Source organism: Capricornis sumatraensis, chromosome 14 (genome assembly GCF_032405125.1).
Source record: "Capricornis sumatraensis isolate serow.1 chromosome 14, serow.2, whole genome shotgun sequence".
Taxonomy (NCBI): Eukaryota; Metazoa; Chordata; class Mammalia; order Artiodactyla; family Bovidae; genus Capricornis; species Capricornis sumatraensis.
The window spans coordinates 54,440,519-54,467,114 of NC_091082.1; the positions used below are offsets into that span (position 1 = coordinate 54,440,519).

A 26,596-nucleotide genomic window follows, 5' to 3' on the forward strand; every position below is an offset into this window, starting at 1 on the left:
GAGACCTCTCTGACAATGTCTGACCGCCTGACTGGAGACCCACCAGCAGGAAGGAGGGAGAGGCAGAGTTCCTGAGCTGTTTCCGACTAGGTGTCACGCTTGGCCGGGAGTCAGCTTTTCACCCTGGGAAGCTGGTGTAGGTGAAGGGGCCCGGTTAGCGCCCATCCTTGCCTCCGTCTCCTACTTGCTCTGCAGCATCCCCCCTTGCTACAATTCCTCGTACTTAATAAAGCAACCCTGTTTGAAAAAAGGGAGCCTAATTTCATCTCAGCCTGCAATTTAACTTGGAAAAGTCGATATGGTTCTTAGGGCTCTTTAAAACTCTTGTTGGGCCCAGGATGTTTCCACCTCAGCTGATGGGTGGGTGGCTGGCTGGGGGTGGAGTGGGGAGGGGAGGCTCCAGAGAAAGACCTTCCTGCATGAGAAAGGGGTCCCTTTGTGCATGCCTTACAGCTCCTCGAACAAAACACATTCAAATGCTTATTTAGAGGTGGGGGAAAAAAAAAAAAACAAAAAAAACAAGCAAGGCATCTTCAGGCCGAGCAGTTTTTCTTTATTTTCTTTTATTATTGTACGTGTGCTGCTCCTTTATCCCGGGGGATGACAAACTGGAGGGACACTTGGAGAGCTGGGTGGTGAATGGACTTGTCTGATCAGCTCCCTTTCCTCTCTGGTGGCAAAACCTGTTTGATCAGATCTCTGTGTTTTGAGTTTCTGTCTGTATCTGTGTGAGTTACTCTTCCTCTGTGTGCCTGTGTGTATCTCCATGTGACTCTGTTTCTCTGGGTCTATGTCAGTGCATGCATACATTTGATTACTTGCCTTTGCCTTCCATCACTCCCCTGTGAACCCTGGGTCCTGACAGATTCAGAACTCTAGTAGTGTCAGTCGTGTATGACTCTTTGGGATCCTATGGACTGTAGCCCACCAGGCTCCTCTGTCCCTGGAATTCTCAAGACAAGAATAGTGGAGTGGGTTGCCATTTCCTTCTCCACGGACTCTAGTGACTTCTAAAAATTCCCCTGCATCCCTAGCCTGGCCCCATCTGGGAGGGGATGATCTCCCCATTCTTTCTGCCTTCTCCACAATGAGACTGATGGAGATGTATGGTCCAAGGGGAACTGATGGACAGAGAAGAGACAGTTGCTCAAGCCCTCCAGTCTGGATTACATGTTATTTTGTGCCCCTCCCCCAGAACAGGAACTGTCCCTGGGGCAAATCAGATCCACTAGTAAGCGTGGAAAGCTGATGCCACTGGCTAGAAAGGGAGCTTCCTGGGAGCAGCTCTCTACCTTAGGACCAAACTCACTCCCAGGAGTGAAGATGCAATAAGCGCCCTCTAGTGGCCGTGAGGTGTCCTGGCGATGCTGGAGAGGTCTTGAGTGGGGGAACTGGTAGAAACTGGGGGCAGTGGCAGGAGTCCCTGCTCTCAGCTCCCAGAAAAGGCCCAGGCTTCCATCCCACGTGACACAGCAACTGGGTGACATCAGATTTTTAAAACATTAAGTCTTTCAGTCCCCATGTACTGAGTTTAGAAAATGTCTTCTGAGCAACTTTTAGATAGATACTGGGCTTACAGATCATCAACAGGAGATTGGAGTCAGGATCCCCATTTCACAGAAAGTTGAGGCTCATCGAGGTGACTTGCCCAAGGTTACAAAGCTGCTGAGCCAGGCTCTCCATCCTCCCCTGAACCCAGCTGTCCAGACACGAGGCCTCCTGCCAGGTCCCATAAAGACAGAGAAGGGTAGGGTGGCCAGAGCCTCAGATGCAGGCTGGGCTGACCACTAGTTGGGCTGGGCATATCGCTCTCTGACCCACTGCTCTGGGTTCCAGCCTCCCCTGGGGCCTGTCCCCTATCCTGCTTCAGGCTGGCTTCCTCCTGCCTCTGTGTTTGCAGGCTCTATCCCCTCTCTCCCTCCCTCTCTCCTGTAGCTGTCCTTGCTCTCATTTCCAGCTGCAGGCTGCCAGTACCAACTCTCCCAGGCAGCCTCCTACCCCTCCCATGGGTCTCTCCCTGGGGTCCCTCTCATTGCTGCTCTATCCTCACTTGATTCCTGCCTCACTCTCATCCCACAGTAATTTATTCTGTCATTTGCTTACTTGCCTTTCTCCTCCATCATCCATCCATCCATCACGGGAAGTGGAGGCATTTACCATTTCAAAAAGGAACAATTTTTCTTTCTTTTTTTTTCTGTGACTTGGCATGCGGGATCTTAGTTCCCTGACCAGGGATGGCACATTGGCCCCCTGCATTGGAAGTGTGGACCGCCAGCGAGGAAAGTCCAAAAAAAGAGCAATTTCTAATTATAAAATAATATATATTGATTTGGGCCATATGGGAAATACAGAAACCATATAAAAAAAGATAGCTAAAGTCTCTCAGAGTTCCCCTACCACCAGAAGATTACTGCTGTAAAATAATTTTGGCTTCTATTCCAATCATTTTTCCAGGTTCATCCGTATACTTTTGTTTTTCCCAAGTGAAGTCAGGATCACACTGAAAAGTTTTTCATTCTGTCCTATAAAATAACGTCCTGAGGATTTCCACCGTTGGCCAACATTCTCCCCCAACACGAAGTGAAGTGGGCGGTCATCCTGTTCCGTGAATGCCGCAAGGGCAGTGTCCCTGCAGCAAGGGCCCCCAGCGGGGCGCTTGGAGACCCTCCCGAGGGCAAGGCGGTCCCAGCGCGGACCTTGTGGGGCCGGCTGGGCAGGGTGGGGTGGAGGCGGATCGCCGGCTCGCGCCTGCACGCCCAAGTGTCGGTTTCGAGGGGGACCACACAGCCGGGGAAGCTATAGATTTCAAGGTGATTTCTCCGGACAACGGACATCCTGAAGTTTGGGGCCGACTCCTGGCAGACACCGGCGGTGACTTCTCCGCGCAGAACCAGGCTCCCTGCGGCGCCCCGCTCTGCTCCGCCTGCGTCAGGCGGTCCCTGTTGGCGGCACAGTGGGGCGGGGCCGCGGGGTGGGGCGCTCCCGCCAAATTCAGGCCCCAGCCGCGCGGCGCGGCGGTATCGCGAGAGCTTGCCGGCAGCGCGCAGGTCCTGGCGGCTCTTCGCGGCCGGCGTCGGCGGCGCAGTGCGCAGGCGCGGCGGGCAGGTTTCCCAGGGCTACGGCCGGCGCAGCCGCCGGCCTGTCCGCCTCCCTGCGCCATGGCAGGCTGCGCGGCGCGGGCTCCGCCGGGCTCCGAGGCGCGCCTCAGCCTCGCCACTTTCCTGCTGGGCGCCTCGGTGCTCGCGCTGCCGCTGCTCACGCGCGCCGGCCTGCAGGGCCGCACCGGGCTGGCGCTGTACGTGGCCGGACTCAACGCATTGCTGCTGCTGCTCTACCGGCCGCCGCGCTACCAGGTGCGGGCCGGACGGAGGGCCGGGGCGGGGATGGGGGCCGGGCGGGCTGGGCGTCACGAATGGGCACTGTACCCCCCCGGGGTCGAGGTCCAGGTCGGCCGACAGCGCGGCCCACGAGAGGGGCTGCCTACCCCGGCCGTGTTCTTAAGCAGCTGCGAGTTCAGGCGGCGGGAGGGCGTCCTCCCCGCCAGTCCTGGGGGGCGTGGGGTGCGGACCCCCTTCGCCCGGCGGAGTGGGTGGAAAATTGCAGTTGGCGCGGTTCAGCAGCTGCGGCAGATGAGCGCGTGGGGTGGGAATGAGCGGGCCCACGAGTTCTTTTATGTAATTTGAGCTGTGGAGAACTACCTACCTACTGTCAAGTCTGAGATCAGAGGCCCCCGCAGTAACGTGGAAGGGGCTGGGCGCGGAGTCCCGGCTGTCCCGACCGGATTCGCTGCGAGGATTTGGGAGAATCCGGCCAATACGCTAGGTTTACGCTGTTTTCCCATAGCCCTCAATAACAACAATCCTAATAGTAATGGCAGCTAAAAACTTATATAGTACTTCCTCTTAAGTACTTTATATGGGTCATTCAAACAGCAGTCCTTAAAGGTAGGTACAGTGGTCATCCCCATGTGTAGATGGAGAAGCCCAGGTCCAGAGAGGTTAAGTAACTAGCCTAAGGCCACAGAGAGGTGAATTTTGGATTTGAGTCCAGGCAGCCCTGCTTCACCCCTTTAACCTCTGAGCAAGTCGACTCAATGGACTTGGTGGTGGTCTGCTTAGACCAGGAAATAAGACATATGCTCTGAACAGCCAGGTGACTGAGCCTCTTTTGGGTCCGTTTCAGATAGCCATCCGAGCCTGTTTCCTTGGCTTTGTGTTTGGCTGTGGAGTGCTGCTAAGTTTTAGCCAGTCTTCCTGGAATCACTTTGGCTGGTAAGAAGTGCTTTGGGAACCATAGTTGTGAGTCAGGGGTGGGTGGATCAGAGGGTCAGTAGTGATGGTCCCGCGTCCCTGGCTGGCTGAAGGCTAGTGAGGGTTCTGAGGGATTGAGGCCTCTAGCTTCCTAGATTCCTGCATCCCGGACCTCTAAGGTAGAAGCAGGTCTCTCGTGGCATCCTCCCTGTAGGTGTTCTCATCCACTGCACCTTCAGTAATGTGACCAGCCCTTCCCAGAAAGAGGGTCTTGGTCCTCAGTGACAGGAAGGGGCAAGGCTCTGGCTCGTCTTCACAGGCCTTTTCCGTCTCTAATTTCTATTAGGTCACATCTAATGCTTCCCCCACGGCCTGTGTAGGATTTTCCCTACACTATGATTTCAGTCCCTTGAGCCTTCTAGTCCCTGACCTGGATATGAACCAGTGGCTTCCAGGTAAAAAGCTTTATCTCCTATTGTCAGTACTCTGAGCCATCTAATCCTCCTTTGCTGGAATTATTTCAGTTTTTTGGATTTTTGTATTCGACATACATCACTGCTTTATTTTGATACTTCTCCTCTTTCATGTTTTACTGTGCGTAATGTCATTTTTTTTTAAAGGCAGAAGGCCCATAATGCCTTCCTAACCTATGTTTTTCTTTTTTTTTCCCCCTCCTCCTGTGATGCTCAAAGACGTAGTCCCTTTACAACCCCACTTTCTGCAAACCTCGGGAGTAATGTGGGTGCCTGTGCCTGATATCCACTCTCAGGTGACAACTGAATATCATCAGAGAGTTCAGGGACAGTTCAGAACAAACCAGCGCTTGGACTTACGGCCAGCTTAATTCTCTGGCCTCAACTTACCTTATGTTCTTTTTGTTTTTAAATAGGTATATGTGCTCCCTGTCATTGTTCCACTATTCTGAATATTTAGTCACAGCAGTCAATAACCCCAAGAGCCTGTCCTTGGATTCCTTTCTCCTGAATCACAGTCTGGAGTACACAGTCGCAGCTCTTTCTTCTTGGATAGAGTTCACACTTGAGAATATCTTCTGGCCAGGTCAGTGTGCCCTGCTGTCCCTCTCCTGGGGAGATGGGCGGCCTCCGCAGGGGCCTGAGGACAGTGGCCTGGCTTCACCTCCCAGGTCTAATCTCTCCGAGTGATTTTCCCCAGATCTCTATCCTCACTAAGCTCTTTATAAAGGGCGAGCTTTGCCTGTGAATTCCACCTCTGGATTTTGAATGCGGGACATGTTGACCTTTCACTTTAAGCCCTGTGAGACATAGTTTGCACCATCTAACATGAAGTTCCAGCCTCTGATAGCTGTAACCCCAGTTTTATAATCAGGGGGGTCTGGATCTGTTCGTTTTCTGCAACTTGAGAAATTTCATGTGAAAATGTTTACTACCAAAAACCACTGCATCTGGTAGCTACTCTGACATTGAACTTTGTGCAACAAGTTAAATAACATATATGTAGTTCCTCAGATTCAGCAGAGGGCCAAGGTGGGAAATGCTGAGGCTTCTTTGCCTCACTTAGCTGCTCTAGTCCCCAGAGGAAGGATGGGAGCCCATCAGCTCTTTGCCTCGATGCTCTAACTGGACTGTTGGTGCTTCAGAGTAAATGGATGAACAGCACAGTTTTGGGGGCTGTGTTTTGCTTGTCATTAAGCTTCAGTGTGATGACCGGTGCTGATCCCCCACCCCCAGCATGTTTTCTAGTGTCCCAGTCTTTGGAGATAGGTTAATTTTAAGCCTGCAGAGGGAGAGCTCAGTGGTCCAGGGCCTTCACTCCCCCTTTGTCACCATCTCTGTCCTGCAGAACTGAAGCAGATCACCTGGATCAGTGCCACGGGGCTGCTGATGGTGGTGTTTGGAGAGTGTCTGAGGAAAGCGGCCATGTTTACAGCTGGTTCCAATTTCAACCATGTGGTGCAGAATGAAAAGTCGGAAACCCATACTCTGGTGACCAGCGGAGTATACGCTTGGTTCCGGCATCCGTCCTACGTCGGGTGGTTTTACTGGAGTATTGGAACCCAGGTATGGTGTCAGAATCAATACCAGTCCCCTTTAAAGTTTTTAAAAATAATACCTTAAATCGACAGATAATTCAAATACCGTGAAATTCACCATTTCAGGGTGTACGATTCAGTGTATTTCAGTGTATTTACAAATAATTCAAATACTGTGAAATTCACCATTTCAGAGTGTTCGATTCAGTGGATTTCAGTGTATTTACAAAGTTGTTGGTTCTCTCCCACCTTTTCTTTTTAAAATGTTGTGTTTATTTATTTATTTATTTATTGGTGGTGTCACATGGCTTGTGGGACCAGGGTTCCTTGACCAGGGTCGAACCTGGGCCCTAGACAATAAAAGCAGAGTCCTAACCACTGGACCACCAGAGAATTGCCTGTTGGCCCTTTTTTTATTTTTAATTTTTATGAATTTATTTGTTTTTGGCTGCTCTGGATATCCTTTGCTACTCGTGGGCTTTCTCTAGCTGCAGGGAGCAGGGGCTGCCCTTCCTTGTGGTGCTTGGGCTTCTCACGGAGGTGGCTTCTCTTGTGGAGCTCTGTCTGCTCTAGAGCACAGTAGTTGTGGCGCATGGGCTTAGTTGCTTGAGGCATGTGGAGTCTTCCCAGACCAGGGATAGAACCCTATCTATGTCGGCAGGCAGATTCTTAACCACTGGGCCACCAGGGAAGTCCTGGTCCTTTTTATATAGGTACACACGTTCCCTGCTGTGTTTCAAGTGATAATTGAATAAAAGTCAAAAGAACTGATTTAGTCTTTAACATTTTTTGCTGTATGCTTAAACCTGGGTGTCCCAAACTTGTAAACTCTCGGCGATTCTGGGTGCTGTTGCCCCATCTTTCATACCTCTTTTCTACTTCTTTAACTTAGATTTGGAGCCTCACCCAGTGGGGTGAGGACAGAGATGTGGATGTGGGGAGAGCCCTCTGCCACTCAAGGGGCAACTTACCTGATTTTCATTAGAAGCTGCTATTAATGAGCCCTGATGGCGCAAGTGGTAAAGAACCTGCCTTGCCAATGCAGGAGACATAAGAGATACAGGTTCGATCCCTAGGTGTGGAAGATCCCTGGAGGAGGGCATGGCTATCCCCTCCAATGTTCTTGCCTGGAGAATCCCCATGGACAGAGGAGCCTGGCGGGCTACAGTCCATAGGGTCAAAAAGAGTCGGACAGGACTAAAGTGACTTAGCACACAGCACAGCACACACACAGCACGTTAGTGAGCCCAGAGTCGTGTGTCAGGTTTAATGTGAGTGATGGAGGTTTGCTGGGTCTTAGGCTGCAGACTGAGCCTTGTGTCTGGACAGTTGTCTTTTGAATCTGTTCTCTTAGACCTAGAAGGACTTGGCCAGAGTATGTGGGTAGAGCTTAGAAGATTCATCACCTCTTTGGGAACATCCAGTCTGGGCCCCAGGCATCCCATTGCAGGCTGGTACCTGGGGACCCTCCGGTGACCCTCAGTGGTATACAGGGGGCAGCTTCTTGTGCGGCATTCATTTAAAAATGTGCATTTCTGCAGCTTCCTGTGTTAACAATCACATTCTCTGGATACAGACTGATTGCAGAGGAACCATGTAGTTTGCCATAAATGCTGACTAGTAAGCCTGAGTGCTCTAGGACTCAAGGTTTTGTTTTCCTTTTTAAATTTATCTGGCTGCGTTGAGTCTTCCCTGGTGGCTTGGTCAGTAAAGAGTCTGCCTGCAGCACAGGAAACCCAGATTCGATCCCGGAGTCGGGAAGATTCCCTGGAGAAGGAAATGGCAACCCACTCCAGTATTCTTGCCTGGGAATTCCCATGGACCGAGGAGCCTGGCGGGCCGCAGTCCATGGAGTCGCAGAGTTGGACAGGACTGGGCGACTGAGCACGCACGCGCCGGCTCTCAGGTGTGGCATCTGGCTCTTTGCTGTGTCCTGGGGAATCTCCGTTGCAGTGCACACTGACCGCTAGTTGTGGGCTCAGCAGTTGCGGTGGCATGTGAGGTCTTAGTTTCCTATTGGGATCAAACCCACTGCATTGGAAAGCGGATTCTTAACTAGTGGACCACCAGGGAAGTCCCTCAAGAGGTTTTCACACCTCTTTAACTGTAGATCTTTTTATACTGTGACCCAGCACACAGGTGTATGTGAATACAGAATAAATCTTTTCTGAAACAGCCCTTACCCTGCCTGTGTACAAAACACACTGTGTTCCAGCTTGTTAGTGTTTGTGGCGCTGTTTCTGATGGAGGGGATTGATTTCAGCTCCATGGCGGGGTGTGGCCTAAGAGTGGGAAGACCCACTGTAGGGTCTGCTGAGAGGCCTCACATGCCTGCCGGCCGGGTGGGTCCCAACTCTGACGTCCACTCCTTGGCCTCCCTTAAGTAGGGTGGCAGCACCACCTCAATGGGTTGCTCTGGGGGTTGAATGGCTTACTGGTCGGTGGTAAAGGGCTTGGCCTGTGCTGGGAACACAGGAGACACTCAGTAAACAGTGGTGAGAATAAGAAGTGAGGTCTGGTCACCCACTGGGGGAAACATATCCCGGGCAGGGTTGGGGAGGGGAGGTCAGAAGGCTTCCTGAGCTGCACAGAAGTGGGCCAAGAAGCTCCTTTTCTGGACTTTGAAAGCTGTGCTAAGGAGGCATGATTGAGGGCACAGTGCTTTCTGAGCAGGGGGAGTGTTTCGAGGGAGGACAGTGTACAGTGTGCATGCGGAGGCTGGGCTGGGGGCAGAGGACCAGGGAGCTGTGGGGTGGAACGAAGCAGGTCCCCATGGGTTGGGCTGGGGCAGGAAGTGGACAAACTGGGAGCCATGCAGGAAGGCAGTGGTACTTACAATGGGAATTCACACGTGGGGTCGCCCTTGTAATTTTTAGGTACCTGTCAGGTAAGAGGAACAAGAGAAAAGCAGACCAGCCAAAGCTACAGCAATGAGTGTTCAGTTCTGTTATGAAAGTGATGGTGTGATTTCAGGTCACGGTGCTCTGGCCCCGGGCTCAGGGTCTCCAAGACCCTAGTCACATATCTCGAGAGTCTCTTGGGGCCCTTGACAGGAAGTCCTCTGTGGGTGTTGGAGAGCGGCTGACGCCCTTCCGGCTCACGGTGTGGAGTCGCACTGACCCTGGCCCACTAACACTGTGTTCGCTCCATCAGGTGATGCTGTGTAACCCCATCTGCGGGGTGAGCTACGCTCTGACAGTGTGGCGGTTCTTCCGTGACCGGACAGAGGAGGAAGAAATCTCGCTGATCCACTTTTTCGGAGAGGAGTACCTGGAGTATAAGAAGCGGGTGCCCACAGGCCTGCCTTTCATAAAAGGGGTCAAGGTGGAGCTATGACAGGCCCAGGGTGGCCCAGGCCAGGCTGGGGGCCCTCCCGCTCCTTGCAGCCTGGGGACAGAACTGCCTCCTGTCGACCACTCTACAGAATGGATTTTCTTAATCATTTTCTATGTCATCAATTACTCTTCTGGAATATCACTCAAAATCAAATGGTCAGAAGGCCTTAGGACCAAAGGAACCCCCCCCCACCAACTCCCCTACTCCCCACCACCCTGGAGCAGCCTGCTCTTGGGCTGAATCAAGGTAGGATATAGATTAAAGGTGGACAAGAAGCAAATAACAGCAATACCCAGCAGCGCCCCCCAGACGTGCCTGGGGAGTGCCTAGGCCACACTTCAGCCCTCCACGAGGCCGGGGGTGTTGAGTTATAACCAAGACCCCTGGGGAGAGAGGTGACCTCCCCCCTCACGTGAGTGAGGCGCCTGCCACAGGAAGGGCCGCACGGGCTTATTTGTGTTAGAGACATGTTCAGAATCCTCACTTTAACGGAAAAACACAGACAGCACAGCTTTAACCTCCTTATTTCTGTCCTTACATGCGTGAGCTTTACAGTTTAAGACACTTCCTTTGGTTCCTCACATATCTCATCCTATTGACTTACCTATTTTTTAAAAATAGCAGTATAAACTCAAAGTGGACTTAACACAGTGTATGAGCCTCACCCTTTATTCGGCAGAAAGACAGCATGGATGCCCCCAATGACCTGGCCGAGGCTTCAGGTTACCAAGGCTTTCCGCGCCAGGGAGACCGTGGGCCCCTGTGGCTTTCCTAGGGTCCCGGCGCCTGCTCTCCTTCCAGAAGGGCCTGGCGCTACCAGTGACAGGCATGTCAGAGATGTGCCATTCGCCCTTTATCCAGGAAACGCTTCTTGGACACCTGCTCTGTGCAAGGCATTGTTAAACGTTGAGAAATACTGCTCTCCGTTTATTTGGGGGTTATTCTTATTTTACCATAGCTTATATTTTTGTGTTTTGATTCCTATGGTCTGTTCTCAAACTTCCATCATCCCTAATGCCATTTCAGACTCTTCCGAAGGGGTTTGAGCATAAGCAGCTATAAAATTCCAGCAAGTCGACTCATGAAAAAAATAGAGCTGAGATTTAGTCACTACTTTTGTTTTTCAAGTTTGGGGAGAGTGGTTGGCTTTACGAGTCAGACATATGAGCTCTGAGGCGCTTGTTGAATTCTGGATTAGAGAGAGGAACTTGGTCTCAGTGTGACTTCTGTCCATGAAGCCCTGCGGTGGCGCCCTTGGAGCGTGGATCAAAGGCAGCATCAGCACCTGGCTGGAGCACTGCTACACCACACCACCTGGCTTTCAAGGAGTCACTAAACCTTTCCGTGCCTAGACCTCCCCATCTGTAGAATGGGTCCATACCACCTACCTCACGGGGTGTTGTGAAGACTTAGAAGAACGATGTCAAATGTTTTTAACACTTTGGTGAGAGAGATGACAAAACCAGTACTGTGTGAGGTACACACAACTGGACATTGGATTCACTGTACCAGATACCGGAAACGTGTGTTCAAAAAAGCATCTTACCAACTCAAAATGCTATTTATTTCTAGATTTCCTGGCCGAATTAGTGTTTTCATGATTTTATATACCAAAGAGGTGTACGGGTTCGTCGGCAAGAGGTGTGACACTTGCTGGAGGGAGGACCTGACCGGCTCCAGTCTCGGCCTCCTGAGGTCTTGCCCGCCGATAGCCCAGGTGGCGGCCTCAAGGCGGTAGGTTCCTCTGGCGGTAATGCTGCCTGGTGGGATGTCAAATGCACTTGGTGTGTGTGGGGATTGAATCAGTCCTAAACTTGTTCCCCACGCCACACTCAGCAAAGTCAACCCACTTAGTAGGACTGCAGGATGGAGGCGGGTGTGGCTGGAGCTTTGGCAATGGCCCCCACTCTCCGAGGCAAAGTTCTTGCTGCGCTAGCCAGATAGGAGCCAGCTTTCCTCAACACTGGGGGCCGTGAGGCTGTCTAGCACACAGAGAGCCGCTAATAATGCCTGGCTTTATGGACTGTAAGACTGAAGGCTCTGGCCTCTGACGGTCTGTTCCTCCTCCGCCTGCCTGCCAGGCCGGGGGTTCAGGAGGCTAGCCCTGGGGTCCCAGGGAGACGATGCTGTCACACCGCCCACCCGGGCTTGACAAGATGTTCTGCCCTGCTTTGTCCCCCAGGGCGGAAATTAGCAATTACTTAGGGATCAGAGATGAACCGCTTTGGGACAGGCTTTGGCAAGCGATCGACGTTCATCTAGCACTGAGATCTTCAGGTTATTTTTAACTTCGTAAATTTAGCAGTGCCAGCGTGCAGGGAGGAGAATCAGGTTAATGAGGTACAGGCTTTTCGGGTATTCCCGAAAGCTTTTCTTTGGGTAAGGGCCACATCGCCAGTTCCCTCCAATTAAGAAACCGTCAGGAGACTTCTTTTTCCATCGCAGGTGTCAAAGCGGAGACGCTGAAATGGAAGAGAGGCACCGCATAGAACAAAGTTGTTTTGAAGCAGTGTAAAACAAAATACTTTATGGGAGTTTGCAGGCTGGGGCCAAGAATGCTGGTTTATGGAAAAGAAGTTGTGGGGCGAACCTGACAGAAGGCAGCATACCCCACCTTTTCATGGTCATGGGCCGTTTTGTACACCTAAAAAGTAAACTCTCTTAATCCCTTTAACTTTCTAACTCTGGTTGGTTATCATGATGGGGAAACGTCCTTGAACCCAGGGGTTGCGTTAATAGTAGCATCTCTTGGTAGCAGCCCCTCCATGATGGGAATGGTGACTCGCTGGCCCTTCTCTGCACTTTCTTAACTGCCTTAGATAGTTGTGCTCTTTCTCCGTTCTGCGTTTTGCTTCTGTAGCGACTTAGCAAGGCCAGGCCACCCCCAGCCTGTCTGGCTGTGGGGGCGGTGGTGGTGGGGAGACTTGCTGTCAGTCTGCCCTCCCGGGCTCGCTCCTGTGGGTCTGTCCCATAGCTAAGCTAGGAGAGTAACCTTACAGAGTAATTGCTCTTCTTTTTACATGCAGAAATGTTTATTTAAATATTGGATTTTCTTTCACAGATACTGATGATTTCCAATTCTTAAATAAAACTGTACTTGATTTCGCTATGAACAACAGTGTGACTGTGTGGGATTCAGAAACTCTTAAGGTCTTGTTACTTCCAGTTAAGAAACGTCCAGAACCTAGAGCATAAAGCCAGACGTATCTGCCTCCTTGGTTCTGTTCTGAGTTCCTCCCTTTAAGGGGTGTGTTCCTCCTGTCCATACCTCCCCCCCCCCAACTGTAGAGGTCCGCCCCTCCCCCACCACTGTGGAGGTCTGTGATGCTTTGGGATGGGACCTGCACACAGCAGGTATGCAGACCTTGGGTGCTGATGTGACCAGTGGACCAGTGTATTGACCTGCAGGCCCACCTGGCACATGAAAGCCACCTGAATCACTAAAACAAGCTGGTATTTGTTTAAGATGTGACTCTTGGCATCATTTTGCCACCAGAACTTTGAGTGTTAGGTCATGCAGTTCGTTGTCCAGTTGCTCAGTTGTGTCGGACTCTGTGACCCTGTGGACTGCAGCACGCCAGGCTTATCTGTCCTTCACTATCTCCTGGAGCTTATTCAAACTCATGTTTATTGAGTCAGTGATGCCATCCAACCACCTCATCCTCTGTTGCCCCCTTCTCCTGTTCTTATCTTTCCCAACATCAGGGTCTTGCAGGTTAATTTTCATGTTTAAGTGTTCTGTTTAAGTTCCACTTGACAAAAAGGCTACTGGGTAAGAATGAAAAACCACCGGAGCAAAGTTGCGGGTGAACTGTGCTTTAACGTCATCAGAGGTGCACACAGCAGAGTGACAGCAGGTGGGGACAGCTGTGGGTACAGGGGTACGGAGGTGCTCTTTCTTCGCTTTATGAGCTCAGCCCAGGCCCCACAGTGAGAAAAGCTGTGTTTTTCCCCTTGGCTGAGTCAGCACTAGGATCACAACGGGGTAGAACTTTCCAGCTAACGGCGGGGCCGTGGTTCAGAAGGAATAGGCTTCCTCTGAGGCAGAGTAGGTGCTGCCCAGTGGGTTAGTCCAAGAGGCTCGTTCATGAAATTCAGAGGGTGCACCCTGGCAGGAGTTCACAGCCCAGTATACAGGGAGGTGCAGGGTGAACTGGGATGCCTCCTGGAGCCACTGTGATAAGGGTCAGGACTCTGAACCACGAGAAGTCTAGCCTAAGCCAGAGAACCTGAAATAGGGACCTGCCGGAGTGTCTGGGTTTTATTGATGATAAATGATTACAGATTAAAAAAAGAAAATGAGAACTGTCTTTTCTTCACTCTCCTGGCCTTGATTGGCTTGTCGCAAAGTGCTTGACCCTGGAACTGGTCCCAGGCTAAGCTGGGCGCTCCCTCCAGGTGGGGGCATCACCCCCGTTTTTTGATCTGGGTCTGGGCGCATCTTTGTTTTTCAGTGGAGGCTCCTCTGCAAGGCCACCCAGAGCTCGGCTGTTTCTCAGCTCTGAGTTCTTCTCCTTCTTCTCTGCAACACTTACTGGATCACTCCTGAAGAAACACTAGGCGTGACCCCCTCTCCGCTCCTGTCCCCATCTCTTTGGTGTCCCAGCGCTAAAATCCACCCAGGCAGAGGCTTTTAGAACAGCAAGCCTTCCCGAAGGGCACCAGGGGGTGACCACAGCAGAACCAGAACCACACCACGTCATCTCCTAAAGGACTCATCTCGCTTCTAAGACTTGTAGCTGCAAAAACGTCCACAGTTCAGACCATTTCAGAGGCTTGTGACCCTGCTCTTTGAGTCGACCCTCCCTTGAAGCAACCACTCCAGGCACTCCAAACGGTGCCTGGAGTGGTTAGCGCTGCTTTCTGCTCTGTCACCAACCCCACGGTGGCTTTGGACACAGCTGACCTCTCCCCACCCACAGGCCCTCTTAGCTCTGATTTTCTACAACTCCAGTGAAACATGAGAAGATCTGTTTCTGACAGTGTCGCTCTGTTACTGCACATTCTTTTCTCCCTCTGGCAAGTATGTTGGCAAACACTGTGGCTCCAGTGAAGGAAGAAATAACCCTCAGTCACTTTTCCTTGAGTCACCTGGTGTAAGAGCCAGGGTGCTCAGAGGTGTGTGGGGAAGGAAGCTGGCAGCCATGGCCATCTGTGGTTACAAAACTCCGGTCATGTCCATCCAGGTCACATCTGTCATCTACGAGGTCACTGGTTTGAAGGCACCACCGAGATTAAGAACCTCTGCAACCCCAGAATTTATACACGGAGGCCCAGCCGAGGGTGTAGAGCTGGTCAGTGTCAAGCAGGGACCAAAAGAAAACCCAAAGTCTGTCTTTATCATCTGTGTTTGTCTCTGAGATTAAATCATTTGGCCTGCTCAGGTTGAAAAGACCCGCCTTACCTGGCCGGGGCCTCGGCATTCACGCCATCATCATGCGTGTTTTGTGGATGGTCTGATGGTTCATCCACAGGGACCTGAAACCTGCAAGACAGAAAGCAGTTCCCGGGGTCTGGACGCAGCAGAGCCGGCCCGGTGCATGTGCTCAGGTTCACGGCACAAACCCTAACCTGAGCACACCCTCAGGGCCCTCCTCGGGCTTTGGGCCTCAGATGTCTACCGGGGGCCAAGGCCATAACAGTGGACGAGAGAGGCTGGGCCCTGTGTTCCTGGGAGCCCTGTTCTGGTCAGGGAGACATACCAAGGTGGGGCACCGCAGGTCCGAATTGGGGGAGTGACTGTGAGCAAGACCTGCTTTCAATAGGAGGGTTCGGGAAGGCCTCTCTGTTGATGCTCAAGCTGAGGCCTGGGTGACATGGTCCCTGGAACAAGCTGAAGCAACAACATTCCAGGCGGAGGTGGGGAAGTGGAGCCAGTCCAGCTTCTTTGCAGAACCAAAAGGCTTTTGCGACAGGTGTGGGGAGGGGCTGACGAGGACAGAGGTGGGCAGGAGGGTCTCAGGACTCTCAGGCCCCAGGCCACACTGAAGGTGGGGTGTCTCAGAAGCAAGAGAAGAGCAAGATGAAGGTGACAGACAGTCCAGGCTCATGATCGTTGCTCCAAGGTCAAAGGATGTAGCTGGAAGGTCGCTGATGATGGAGCAAGAGCATATCCAGGGGGTGGGGTTGAAGGGGGTTCCCAGCACTGGGAGGTGAGGAGGCAGAGGGCAACTCTAGACCAACCTGCAAAGTGGTCCATGAAGAGGGGGAGGGGCAGCCTCCCTGCTCACCCCAAACCCCCAGGAACTGGGCTCCAGCCTGAGCTCCTTTCTATTCACTGACACCAACCACAGATGCTGCTTCCCTACAGAGGTGTGACTGCCAGGGTATTGCCCCTTACAGGCAGGCAGGAGCACACTACTGGCAGCCAACTGCTCACCAAAGCAGGGCACACGGAAGGGGAAGGATGCCCACAGAAAAAGCGTGGCTTAGAATGGGCACACAGTGTGAACAAGTGGGGTCTGTGACACCACGACGTCACCTCCACTCAGAGGGCCCCAGGATTGTGTCCATCCTGACTGTATGTAACACTAGAGGTTAGTTCTGCTTGGTTTTGAGGTTCTATAAATGGAATCACACAGTATCTGGAGTAAACTGCACAGCCTAAGAGGACACTGTCATTAGTCCTGGGTGGACAGGGATTTGATCAAGACTGCAAGAGGAGGACTTTCCTAGCAGTCCAGTGGCTAAGACTCCTCATTCCCAATGCAGGAAGTCTGAGTTGGATCCCTGGTCTGGGAACTAGATCCCACATGCTGCAATTAAGACTTATGCCGCAATGAAGGTCCCACATGCCACAACTAAGACCCAGGGCAGCTAAATAAGTGAATATTTTTTTAAAACTGCAAAAATTATGATGAGTGCAACCACTCAGTGTGACTTGTTAAAGTAGTCACTTAAAAGGTCGCTTGGGGCTTCCCTCGTGGTTCAGTGATTAAGAATCTGCCTTGCAATGCAGGGGACACTAGTTTGATCCCTGATCTGGGAAGATCCCACATGCCACAGGGCAACTCAGCCCATGGGCCACGACTAATGAAGAACCATGAAGAACCATGCTCTTAGAGCCCATGCTCCACAACAAGAGAAGCCAACTCAATGAGAAGCCCAAGCACTGCAACTAGAAAGTAGCCCCTGCTCACCACAACTAGAGAAAGCCCTTGCACAGCAATGAAGAGCAGCACAGCCAAAAATAAATATGTAAATAAATATTTTTAAAAGTAATAAAGTTAAAAAATAAAAAGTGGCTTGGCAGTTCTGGATGAATACAGCAATTGTACACACACACTCTTAATTTCCCTCCTTCCCAAAACTCACTAAAACTAGTAAAGGGACCAAAACAATGAGGGGGGAAATCCTCTCCAGGTTGACAGCAGGAAAGAATAACAGCGACATCTGGAAGCTGGAGAGCAGTAGACAAGTGTCCACTAATTCAGCAGACCTGAGAAGCTGCGGTCCCACCAGTCCCCACCACAGAATCCCCAGGACCCCAGGAACAGGCAGCCCCGTTGCGTCTGCAGCTCAGGGGCTGGGACTGAAATAGGACAGTGAAGGTTAAGATCCCTACCTCTGAACAGCTGCAACCTCCCAACCCTGAATTCGGAAAGGTTAGTCCTTGGGAGGGTATGACACACAGATGAGAACTACTAAAAACCAGAAAATTAGGTGTGCAGACAAACGATCCACATGGTGACCTTCCAGGAAGGAAACTGGGCAAAGATCTAAAACTGACATTGGGGCATTAAAAAAAATGAATCATGGGGCTTCCTTGGTCGCTCAGTGGTAAAGAATCCTCCTGCCAATGCAGGAGACATGGGTTCGATTCCTGGTCTGGGAAGATTCCACATGGTGCAGAGCAATTAAGCCTGTGCTCCACAGCTACTGAGCTTATGTTCTAGAGTCCAGGAGCTGAAACTACTGAGCCCATGCTCCACAACAATGGACGCCTCCTCAATGAGAAGCCTGCTTGTGGCAACTAGAGGGCAGCCCTTGCTCTCTGCCACCAGAGAAAAGCCAGAGCAGCCACAAAGACCCAGAACAGCTAAAAGTAGAAAGAAAAAAAAAAAAAAAGGCAAAACAAAAAACCCCACTTACCCAGATGCCTCACATGACCCACGTGCTCAGAGCTTGAGCCTGCTCTCCCCCACCTCACTCCTAACATGAAGAGGCAATCAAAGATTTCCTGACATCTGACCAAAGCCTTTATCATGAAAGGTAGAAACTGAAATGGAAAGTAACTTGGAGAAAACAGCCTTCATGGAGAAGGAAACTTAAAAAAAAAAAAAAAGCAAAAAAGTCTATCAGCTCTATCGTGCCCATGAAACAACAGAATGCTATGTAACTAGAGCAGTCAAAGTACCAAAAACATCTCTTTGGAAGTGAAAGCCAATTTATAACATTCAAGAGAGCTCTTGGGGACCACCCTGGTGGTCCAGTGGTCTCTGTGCTCTCAATGCGGGGAGCATGGGTTCAATCCCTGGTCTGGGAACTAGATCCCACATGCCACAACTAAGAGTTCAGGTGCCACAGCTAAAGGTCACAATGCAGTAATGAAGATCTAAGATCCCACGCGCTGGAACTAAGACCCAGTGCAGCCAAATAAATATATTGTTTAAAATAAAAGAGCTCTTGGAAACTTTCTTCAAAAATGAACTAAATAGACAAGCTGGAAGATAAAAGAAGAAATCTCCCAGAAAGTATGGCAGATTAATGAAGAGATGGAAAAAAAAGGACTGAAAAGGGAAGGTAAATCAGAGGACCAGCCGCAGAAGGCCAGTATTCAATAAGAATTTCAGAAAGTGGAGAAAATCAATTAACCAGTTCAAAAAGAAACATGCCCAGACAAGGACACATATTTCCAGATTGAAAGGACCGACTGGTACCCAATGGATAGAACATTTGCTATTGTTTACTTGCTAAGTCACGTCCTATTCTTTGCAGCCCCATGGAGTATAGCTAGACCTGCACCAATGTGAAATTTTATAACACTGGGAACAGAGAAGATTCCACAAGCTTCTAAAGAGAATAAGTAGGTCACATTACAAGGATTAGGAATCAAAATGCTTTCAAACTTCTCAAAGACAACCTTGGAAGCTAGAAGACAATAGAGCATTGCCTTTAAAGGAGATAATTCCCAATCTAGAATTTCCATTGAGAATTCAATACCCAGCAAAACTATCAGTCAGTCAAGCACGAAGGCAGAATAAAGATACTACAGGAACTTCCCTGAAGGTCTAGTGGTTAAGACTCCAGTGTTCCAATGCAGGGGACAAGTGTTCAATCCCTGGTTGGGAATAAGATCCCGCATGTCTCACAGTATGACCAAAAGATAAAAAGAAAGAAAGATACAGCAGACTTGTGCTGTTCAAAACATGTTTGTCCTATCCTCTCAAGATGCTGTTTGGAGGATAGAATGTGAAAGTGAAGTCGCTCAGTCGTGTCTGACTCTTTGCAACCCCATGGACTGTAGCCCACCAGGCTCCTCCATCCATGGAATTTTCTAGGCAACAGTACTGGAGCCACCAAATCATGAACGAAGGCACGTGGCATATTGGAGTCAGGAGATCTCACTTTGGAACAAGGCAAATGGAGTCCCCTGGAGGGTGGTAGAAGGAGAATCTAGGCTGACCACTGTGTACCAGTGCTACAGGCCAACCACCCTGGGGCTTGTGACAGGCACACTGAGGACTTGCCACCAAGAAACCCTCTGCCCCAGTAACACTTCCTGTGCCCAAGGATGGTGCTGAGAGTCTGGTACAGGTCCTGTCTAGACTTGGTTTAACCATGGGCTGGGGAAGTTCTCTCTCCTCTGTGTCCTGCTGCCTGGATCAGCTGAAGATCCTCATTTCACCCCCGAAGTGTAAAGAGGTGGGTGATGTGTGCCTAGAAGCAGAAACTCAGAGCAGCCCACTCATTCTGTGTTTCAGCCGAGGTCCAGCACTTGACCTGCCCAGATCATGACCTGGCCCACTTCCCTGACAGGAACTCTTCCAATGGTGTGGCACTTTCTCTATCCACATCCTGAAGTATCTTGGTCCCCTCAGAATACCTCCAGCCTCACCTGGGCTCCAGTCGCTCCTTCACCTTGGCAATGGAGCGGATGTAGGGCGTGATTTGCTTGGTGATGGTGGTCAGGTAGGCATTCTCCTGCTTCAGCTGGAGAAGGTCATGGAGCTGGGCTGTGGGGGCCCAGGCCAGAGCATTAGGTCTTGTTGGCTTCAGATCCTCACTCTCCAGCCTCGATCCATGTAAATATCCCAACTATTTGAGTGATTACCTCTAATTAAAGCATGAGGTAAGATTCCTAAAGTCATCCTACTTACTGAATTCTGACCTCAGATATATTTTTTGGGGGTCACTTAGCAGCTGTGAGTCAAGAACTAAGTGGGGGACTTCCTGGTGGTCCAGTGGCTAAGACTCCACACTCCCAATGCAGAGGATTTGGGTTAGATCCCTGGTAAGGGAACTAGATCCTCCATACCACAACTAAGACCCGGCACAGCCAAATAAATAAGAAGAGCTTGGGAGTTCGAATCTGGTTATTGGGTAACTGGCTTCCTGCCCTTGAAAGCATGTGGAGGGGAGCACTCAGTAGCAGCTGCCCGGGACCTTCATATATCTCCTGTTCGTTAGCCACCCGCTGGTAGGAGTCCTCCCAAATCTGAAAGAGAAAGTAAGTTGGATATTGCACATGGCCGAGTTGGAAGTTCCATCGGGGCCATTTCTGTCCTCTAGCTGCTCAGACCACAGGGTGCTCCCAGGCAGTTCCTGGGTTCCAGGCAGCAGAGACCCAGGTTCCAGAGCCTGTGAGGGCCTCCTGGGGCCCCAGGCTGAGTCTCTCCCCCCACCCCCGCCCCGCCACTTCCTGTCTGGGGGTAGCCCACTGACATGCTGACAGGGCTGCAGGGGAGAGAGGTGCCTTGGGAGGGGCTACCTCCTGGAAGACTGCTCTCAGGCCCTCCACGGAAGCATACTCCGAGGCGATCTGGGCGTCCACCTGCAGGGCCTTGTGTAAGATGTCGCCCATGATGTCAGCTTTGATGAGCGAATGGTGCTTGGTGAGGTCCCGGTGCAGCTCCTGTACCTGGTCCTTCAGGTTCTGCATCTCTGCCTGCAGGCGCTGGGGGAGGGGAGAGACCGGTGTATGCCTGTGTGCCCTGCAGGCTGGGTGCACTGCGGGGGCCTCGGTGGAGGTGCACCTGGCAGCCCTGGTGGCCGGATGAGGTCTGGCCACAGCACCTTGGCGCGAAGGGTGGGGCCTTTCCTCGCTGGCCCATTCCGGCCCCCTCACCCGGTAGGAGTCCTCGTAGTGGCGGCAGTGCTCCGTGAAGGGTGAGTCGTTGCCCTCCGCCAGCAGCACCTTGGTACTGATGGACCGGTGCAGTGTGGGCTTTTGGACCGGCGACCCCAACATCTTCCCTATCGGGGAAGGGCAGCCGCGCCCCCTCAGCACCTTGGGGCCTGAGCCCCCTGCGAGCCTGGGGAGAGAACTCATGTGGATGTGGCTGTGGGGGTCCAGAGGGTCCTCCCTTACCCCAGCCTCTCACCCCAGGCGGCACACCAGAACCACACAGGGGCCCTCAATAAACCTGATGCCAGGCTTTGTCCACCCAAGACCAATGACATCAGCAGGGTATTTTTAAAAGTTGAGAGTTATGCCAGCATGCAGAAGAGTCCATCAGGATGTCCTCAGGGCTGGTCCCCAGCACACCGTAAGTTCATGCACACACGTGGGACCTTGCAAATTTGGCCTGATACCCAGTCTCCTATGCCTGGGGCCCTGGGACCCCTGGCAGACAACCCCAGCTTAGGCATTTCTCCTAACTCCTAGGGATCTCCAGCTCTTTAGACTGACCCCCTTTCCCAGAAGTCAGACCCCCTGTGGCTTCTGGTGACCGAGACCCCACTCTAAGCTACCCTTCCTTTCAGGGATTAGACACCCCAATCCAGGTGCACAACTGCGGTTGGCGGCAGCCCCTGAGTCCTCCTGTTTACCCCTGACCCGGCTCCAAGCCCAGTCTACGTGGGCTTCCGACCAGGATGGCTGCTTTCAGGCTGGGCAGGCTCCCGCGTGGGAGCTTGGTGAGCTGAGAAAGTCTGCCCCCACCCCAGTGGAAATCTTGTGCCCGCCTCCCCGTTCCCGGTCCCGGCGCCCTCGCGGCTCACGTGCTAGTGCCACCCCCAGCACCCGCCGCGTGGCGTGGCCCCAGCAGCAGTAGCGGCTCCAGGCAGCGCGCGAACTCGGCGCGGTGGTCGCTGGCGATCTGGGTGGCAGGATGAGGTAGTGAGGTAGGTCCCTCCCCTGCGGGCCCGCGCCCCCGCCCGCGGCCCACCCCATGCCGCGGTCTCCCCGGCCCACTTTGCGTCCTCGGCCCGTGCCTCCACCCCCGGCCCACCCCGCGCCCCCACGCACCTTGCTGCTCTGTGCCGGCCGCAGGCGATGTGGCCGCGTGACGATGCCCTGCAATCTCTCCATCAGCTCCTGCGGCCGCGGGAGGGGGAAAGGGGAGGGCTCTCAGGTGGCTGGGGTGACACTGAGGGGAGGGGTCCGGAGGGCGAGTCTGCCTTTAGGATGGTTACTTGCCTTCTGATCCTCCCTGGGATTGGCCCCCACCCCAAATCGACAGGAAAAGTTGGGGTGTCTGGACTTCAGTAGACTCTGCATTTTGGGGAGGAGGTTTATGCTCCCTCCAGGCTCTGCTTGTCCTCTTATTTATGTATTGGCTGCACTGGTGGCTTTGGGGGATCTTAGTTCCCCCGCCCGGGACTGAACCTTGCAGAATCCTAACCACTGGAGACCACCAGGGGATTCCCTGCTGTCCTCTTAAAAGGGCTCCGCTGGCCCCCAAGTAGTTTGTAGATGACAATGTGAAGGAGGTAGCCAGCCTCCAGGGAACAGGCTGCCCAGCCCTGAGGTGGGGGTCTCAGATGTGCACACTGGGTTCCTGCTGGGGAGGGGGGACCCAGGAGTTGGGGGCACTCACGTAGCCCAGGTCCAGGAACTCGGCCTTGTTGGCCAAGCTGAGGAAGGAAGAGCAGATGACCAGGTGAACCTGCAAGGGGGACACTGCTCAGTGCCTGGGCGGGGTGTCCAGCCCCATGCCCCCAGCTCTCCTTACCTGCAGGGTGGGCAGCAGAGTGGCCAAATGGGAGAGCTGCTCCTTGAAGGCCTTGTCCTTCTCTTCATACTGGCTGGGGGAGGGGCAGGCAGCCTCATCTCCAAGAGGAGGGCTGCCCACCCCCAGCTGGGTGGGGCCTCAGAACTGGGTGGTTTCATCTCCCCACCCACTTTATGCATCCTTCCCTGTCTCCCCTTCCCTGAGCCACCCTGCCTTCCCCCCATGGGGTGGACACCTGGATGTCTTGCTCTTAGGTGGGATGGGGGTGGCCTAGGCTCCAGCTGGTGTCTGGAGGTCAAGGGGCAGAGGGTGGAGACCTGCCATCACTCACCTCTGCACGGCCTGCAGCAGCAGCGCTTTCCTCTCTGACAATTTGTCCTGGGAGGAACGGTCCACTAACTGACTGAGCAGACTTGGCCCTGCTCCTTCCCAGCACTCTCCCAGGCTCCTGGGCCCCAGCCACACAGCTGCTTAGGCTGGCTCTCTCTCCAGCCCACAAGCTCTGCTACCCCCGCCTGGGAGCACCAGCAGCCTCATCTTCAATGTCACCTCCTACGGGAAGTCTTCCCTGACCACATCACATCACAGACCCCAGCCTAGGGCAGGCCCTTGCTCCTCCTCTGAATTTTCCAGGCTACTGAGATTAACTCCTGAAAGTAGTTTAGTGCTTGCTACACTGGAATCTCTAGGAGGGCTGGGGCAGGCCTGGGCCCCAGTCAGGTCATGCTGATAAGGATTCTGGGCTGTAGCTGTTTAGTCCCCCTACCCCTCACCTGCATGCTGCTGAAGAGGGCCTGGATGGCGGCCTCCTCCTCCGCCGCGCTGCGTCGCACCTCCTCCACCATCGCCTGCAGCAGCTCGATGGCTTCTCGAGTGGCGGTCTGCAGGGCCTTCACCTCCTGGGGACAAGGCGGCCTCAGCCTCCTGGGGGCACGCGTTCCCAGCCCCGGCCCCGGGGCGCCCGGCAGCCCGCGCTCACCAGCACCGCCTGCTGCAGCCGCTCGCAGCCCTGGACGTAAGCTGACTCGAGGTCCACGCAGTGGACGCGGCTCTCCCTGCAGGGACCCCGCGCGTGAGCCCCGCTCCGGGACGCTCGCCAGCCCCTCACCTCCTGCGCCCTCTACCCACCCCTGCATGTCCCGGAAGCAGCGGATGCACAGCAGCGACTTCTTGTCGGTGGAGAACAGGACATAGGGCTCGGAGTGCAGCGCTGCGGCGGGGGCGGCAGTGAGGGCGCCGGCCAGCGCCCGCCCCCATCCCCGCCTGGCGCCGGCCCCGTCCCCGCACGCCGCACTCACTGCACTTCTGGAGCACGTCGCGGCTGCGCTGGCCCAAGGCCACGATGTCGTGGCGCGCGAACATGCGTGCCCGGTGCGTCTCGTCTCGGCAGCGCGCGCACAGCGGCTGCCCACACGTGTTGCAGAAGTATGTGGTCTCCGCGTCCTGCGGACAGAGCTTGGGCTCAGCCCGCCGGTGAACTGGAAGCCTGTGTTTTCGAGTCTCCGGCAGCGGCAGGGCCGCCGGCAGCCCTTTCATGTAAACCCGACGCGCAGCGCTCTGTATCCCCAGTTTACAGACGAGAATATCGAGGTTCAGAGAGTAGGTGAGGGGGAGGTACCCAGAACGGGCTTGAGGAGGGGGTTCCCCAGGGTTGTGGGGAGGGCAGATACTGTATTTGCAAAACATTTAACCTACAACAGAAATGTATGTGTGCCCGTGGGCAAGACCTGTCAAGCCCCTCTTGGCACCCTCAATAGGAGCCACATGGCTGTGTTCACCCCAGCCATTTGAAGTTGGGACTTGACTGGGAGGGGGAAAGGGGTGGAGGTGTGCAGGTGCCCTTCCCTGTGGCTGAGAGTCCAAGGCATCGATCCCAGGAATGGATGTGAAAACACAGACCCCCAACTTCTTTGGCATTCAAGGCCATTTCCTCCTCAAGCTCTCCCTACCTCCGGCCCCTCACCTACTGCCCCTTACCTCCATACTTCTGGGTAGCATATATTCTAGAACTTGCCAGCACACCCTGACCTCTTGCTCCTGTACGGACATCCTCCTGGGATTCCTCAGACCAGGTTCCACAGTCCGGAGAGAGTCCCCTGTGCACTTCTCAGTCCAGCCCAAACCTGGCCTCTGCTCCCAGGTCCTTCAGGATGACCTCTCCCTCAAAACACAGTGTGCTCACATCCCCTGTCCTCTCTGGCTGCAGATAGCGGCTTGCGGCTACCCAGGTAGCAGTGGACCCTGGAGGGACTCCAGGTCTGTGCACTGGATTGCTCTTCCTGTTCCATTTCACAACTCTGCCCTGAGTTGGGGGCCAGTAAACTACCCCCAAATCCAAGTGGCTTTAACCCCTGCACCTAGCAGACTGTTGGTTCAAGTGAGTTGTTTCGGACTTCAGTCTCCATACCAGTAAAGTGGGGCCTCTGTTCTGGATAGGAGGTGCCTTAGAGAGGGGCTGGAGAGCCCGCTGTTGGGTGATCCTCTGAGGATATGGCATCAGGACAGTGCAGCCTGGCACCCTCCGCTCCCCACTGCACCCCAGGTGCCCCTGCCTGCTTGCCGCACTCCAGGTCACAGTTGGCGCAGCGCACCACCTCGGTGCCATCCCCTGAGCTGTCCACCAGGAACTGCAACAGCCGATCCACTGGAGGGAGCCCGCTGGGGCCCTTCACCACCGTCTGGTGCCTGTGGAGAAGCTTCAGCCTAGCTCCAGATGCCCCTTCCCCAAGGCTCCCTACCCACTTCCTACTGTGTACATTCCAGGCAGAACTAAAAATAGGGTGGGAGGTGGGGTGCCTGCAGGCCTGACATCTATAAATATTTCAGCCAGTGCGCACTCCAACTGGTCCCTTCCCAGCCCTGGAGGGATCCTGGGAGGGGGTTGGCGACTCAGGGTGTCAAAGGCAGAAGCCTCCCTTCAAGCCCCTCTCACTGCATTAGGCAAATTCAGGGCCACCCCAGGTATCCTGAGCTTCCCTGGTAGCCCAGCGGTTAAAGAATCCACTTGCAATGCAGGGGACAAAGGAGGCTTGGGTTCAATCCCTGGGTCAGGAAAATCCCCTAGAAATGGCAACCCATTCTAGTATTCTTGCCTGGAGAATCCCATGGACAGAGGAGGAGCCTGGTGGGCCACAGTCCATGGGGTCACAAAGGCTCAGACACAGCTGAGCACAGATGCACAGGTAGCTTGAGCCAATGTAACTTGCTACTTTGACCTGAGACTTAAGGACCCCTATGCGAGTCATTGAGAGTGTCCCGACGCTGAGCTGAGATCACCTACTCCAGCAGCATCCAATTCCACAGCACAGGCACTCTAGCCTGCCCTTGGCCCCTGATTTATCTTGAGAGGCCTTGGGTTATAATCCCAGGTCTCAGTTACCCTGATCTGTAAAATGGGCAGGAGCCTTCACAATCTCTGGCAGAGAGGCACCAGCTGGGTGCAGTCTCTCCCAGCCTTCTTCCTGAAGAGTCTTGGCCTCCCAGCACCCAGATCCCTTCCCAGAGGGAGCCAGCCTCCCCTCCTCCGAGGTTTCCAGGCACTCACTGGCACAGAGGGCAGGCGAGGCGGCCATCAGTAGCGCGGCCACGCAGGCAACCGGCGCAGAACTCGTGAAAACAGTCCAGCAGGCAGGGGCGCTCATACTGCGCGTGGCACAGCGGGCACACGAGGGGGTGGCCGCTTGTCCCGTCCAGGGCGCCTGGGCCCTCCAGAGGCGTGAAGATAGCTCCGGACATCTTCAGGGACAGCGCAGGAGGGCGGTGGAACGCCCTTGGTTGGGGAGGGCTCTCACCGTGCCCGCGCCGGCATCCGCAGCCCCCCTTCCCCTGCGCCGGTCCCCCTTACCTGTCCGGCCCGGACCCTTCGCGGCGTCCAGAGATCGTGG

The 26,596-nt window shown here is 53.6% G+C and overlaps 2 protein-coding genes across 2 annotated transcripts; one reads left to right on the forward strand and one right to left on the reverse strand.

Moving 5' to 3' along the window:
* The first annotated feature begins 3,158 nt into the window (after nucleotides 1-3,158).
* ICMT (isoprenylcysteine carboxyl methyltransferase) lies at nucleotides 3,159-12,608 on the forward strand. Its single transcript, XM_068985988.1, has 5 exons — nucleotides 3,159-3,353; nucleotides 4,183-4,271; nucleotides 5,140-5,309; nucleotides 6,072-6,289; nucleotides 9,415-12,608. Exons 1-5 carry the CDS (start codon nucleotides 3,159-3,161, stop codon nucleotides 9,595-9,597), a joined length of 855 nt encoding a protein of 284 aa, XP_068842089.1. The 3' UTR covers nucleotides 9,598-12,608.
* On the reverse strand, nucleotides 12,017-26,447 carry RNF207 (ring finger protein 207). The gene is made up of 17 exons (XM_068985987.1): nucleotides 26,257-26,447; nucleotides 25,265-25,397; nucleotides 24,011-24,155; nucleotides 23,841-23,922; nucleotides 23,692-23,767; nucleotides 23,486-23,611; nucleotides 23,044-23,090; nucleotides 22,713-22,785; nucleotides 22,578-22,646; nucleotides 22,007-22,075; nucleotides 21,760-21,857; nucleotides 20,885-21,071; nucleotides 20,528-20,713; nucleotides 20,203-20,254; nucleotides 19,655-19,772; nucleotides 15,002-15,082; nucleotides 12,017-12,059 (listed from the first exon to the last, which is right to left on the reverse strand). Exons 1-17 carry the CDS (start codon nucleotides 26,445-26,447, stop codon nucleotides 12,017-12,019), a joined length of 1,776 nt encoding a protein of 591 aa, XP_068842088.1.
* Nucleotides 26,448-26,596: the final 149 nt, after the last annotated feature.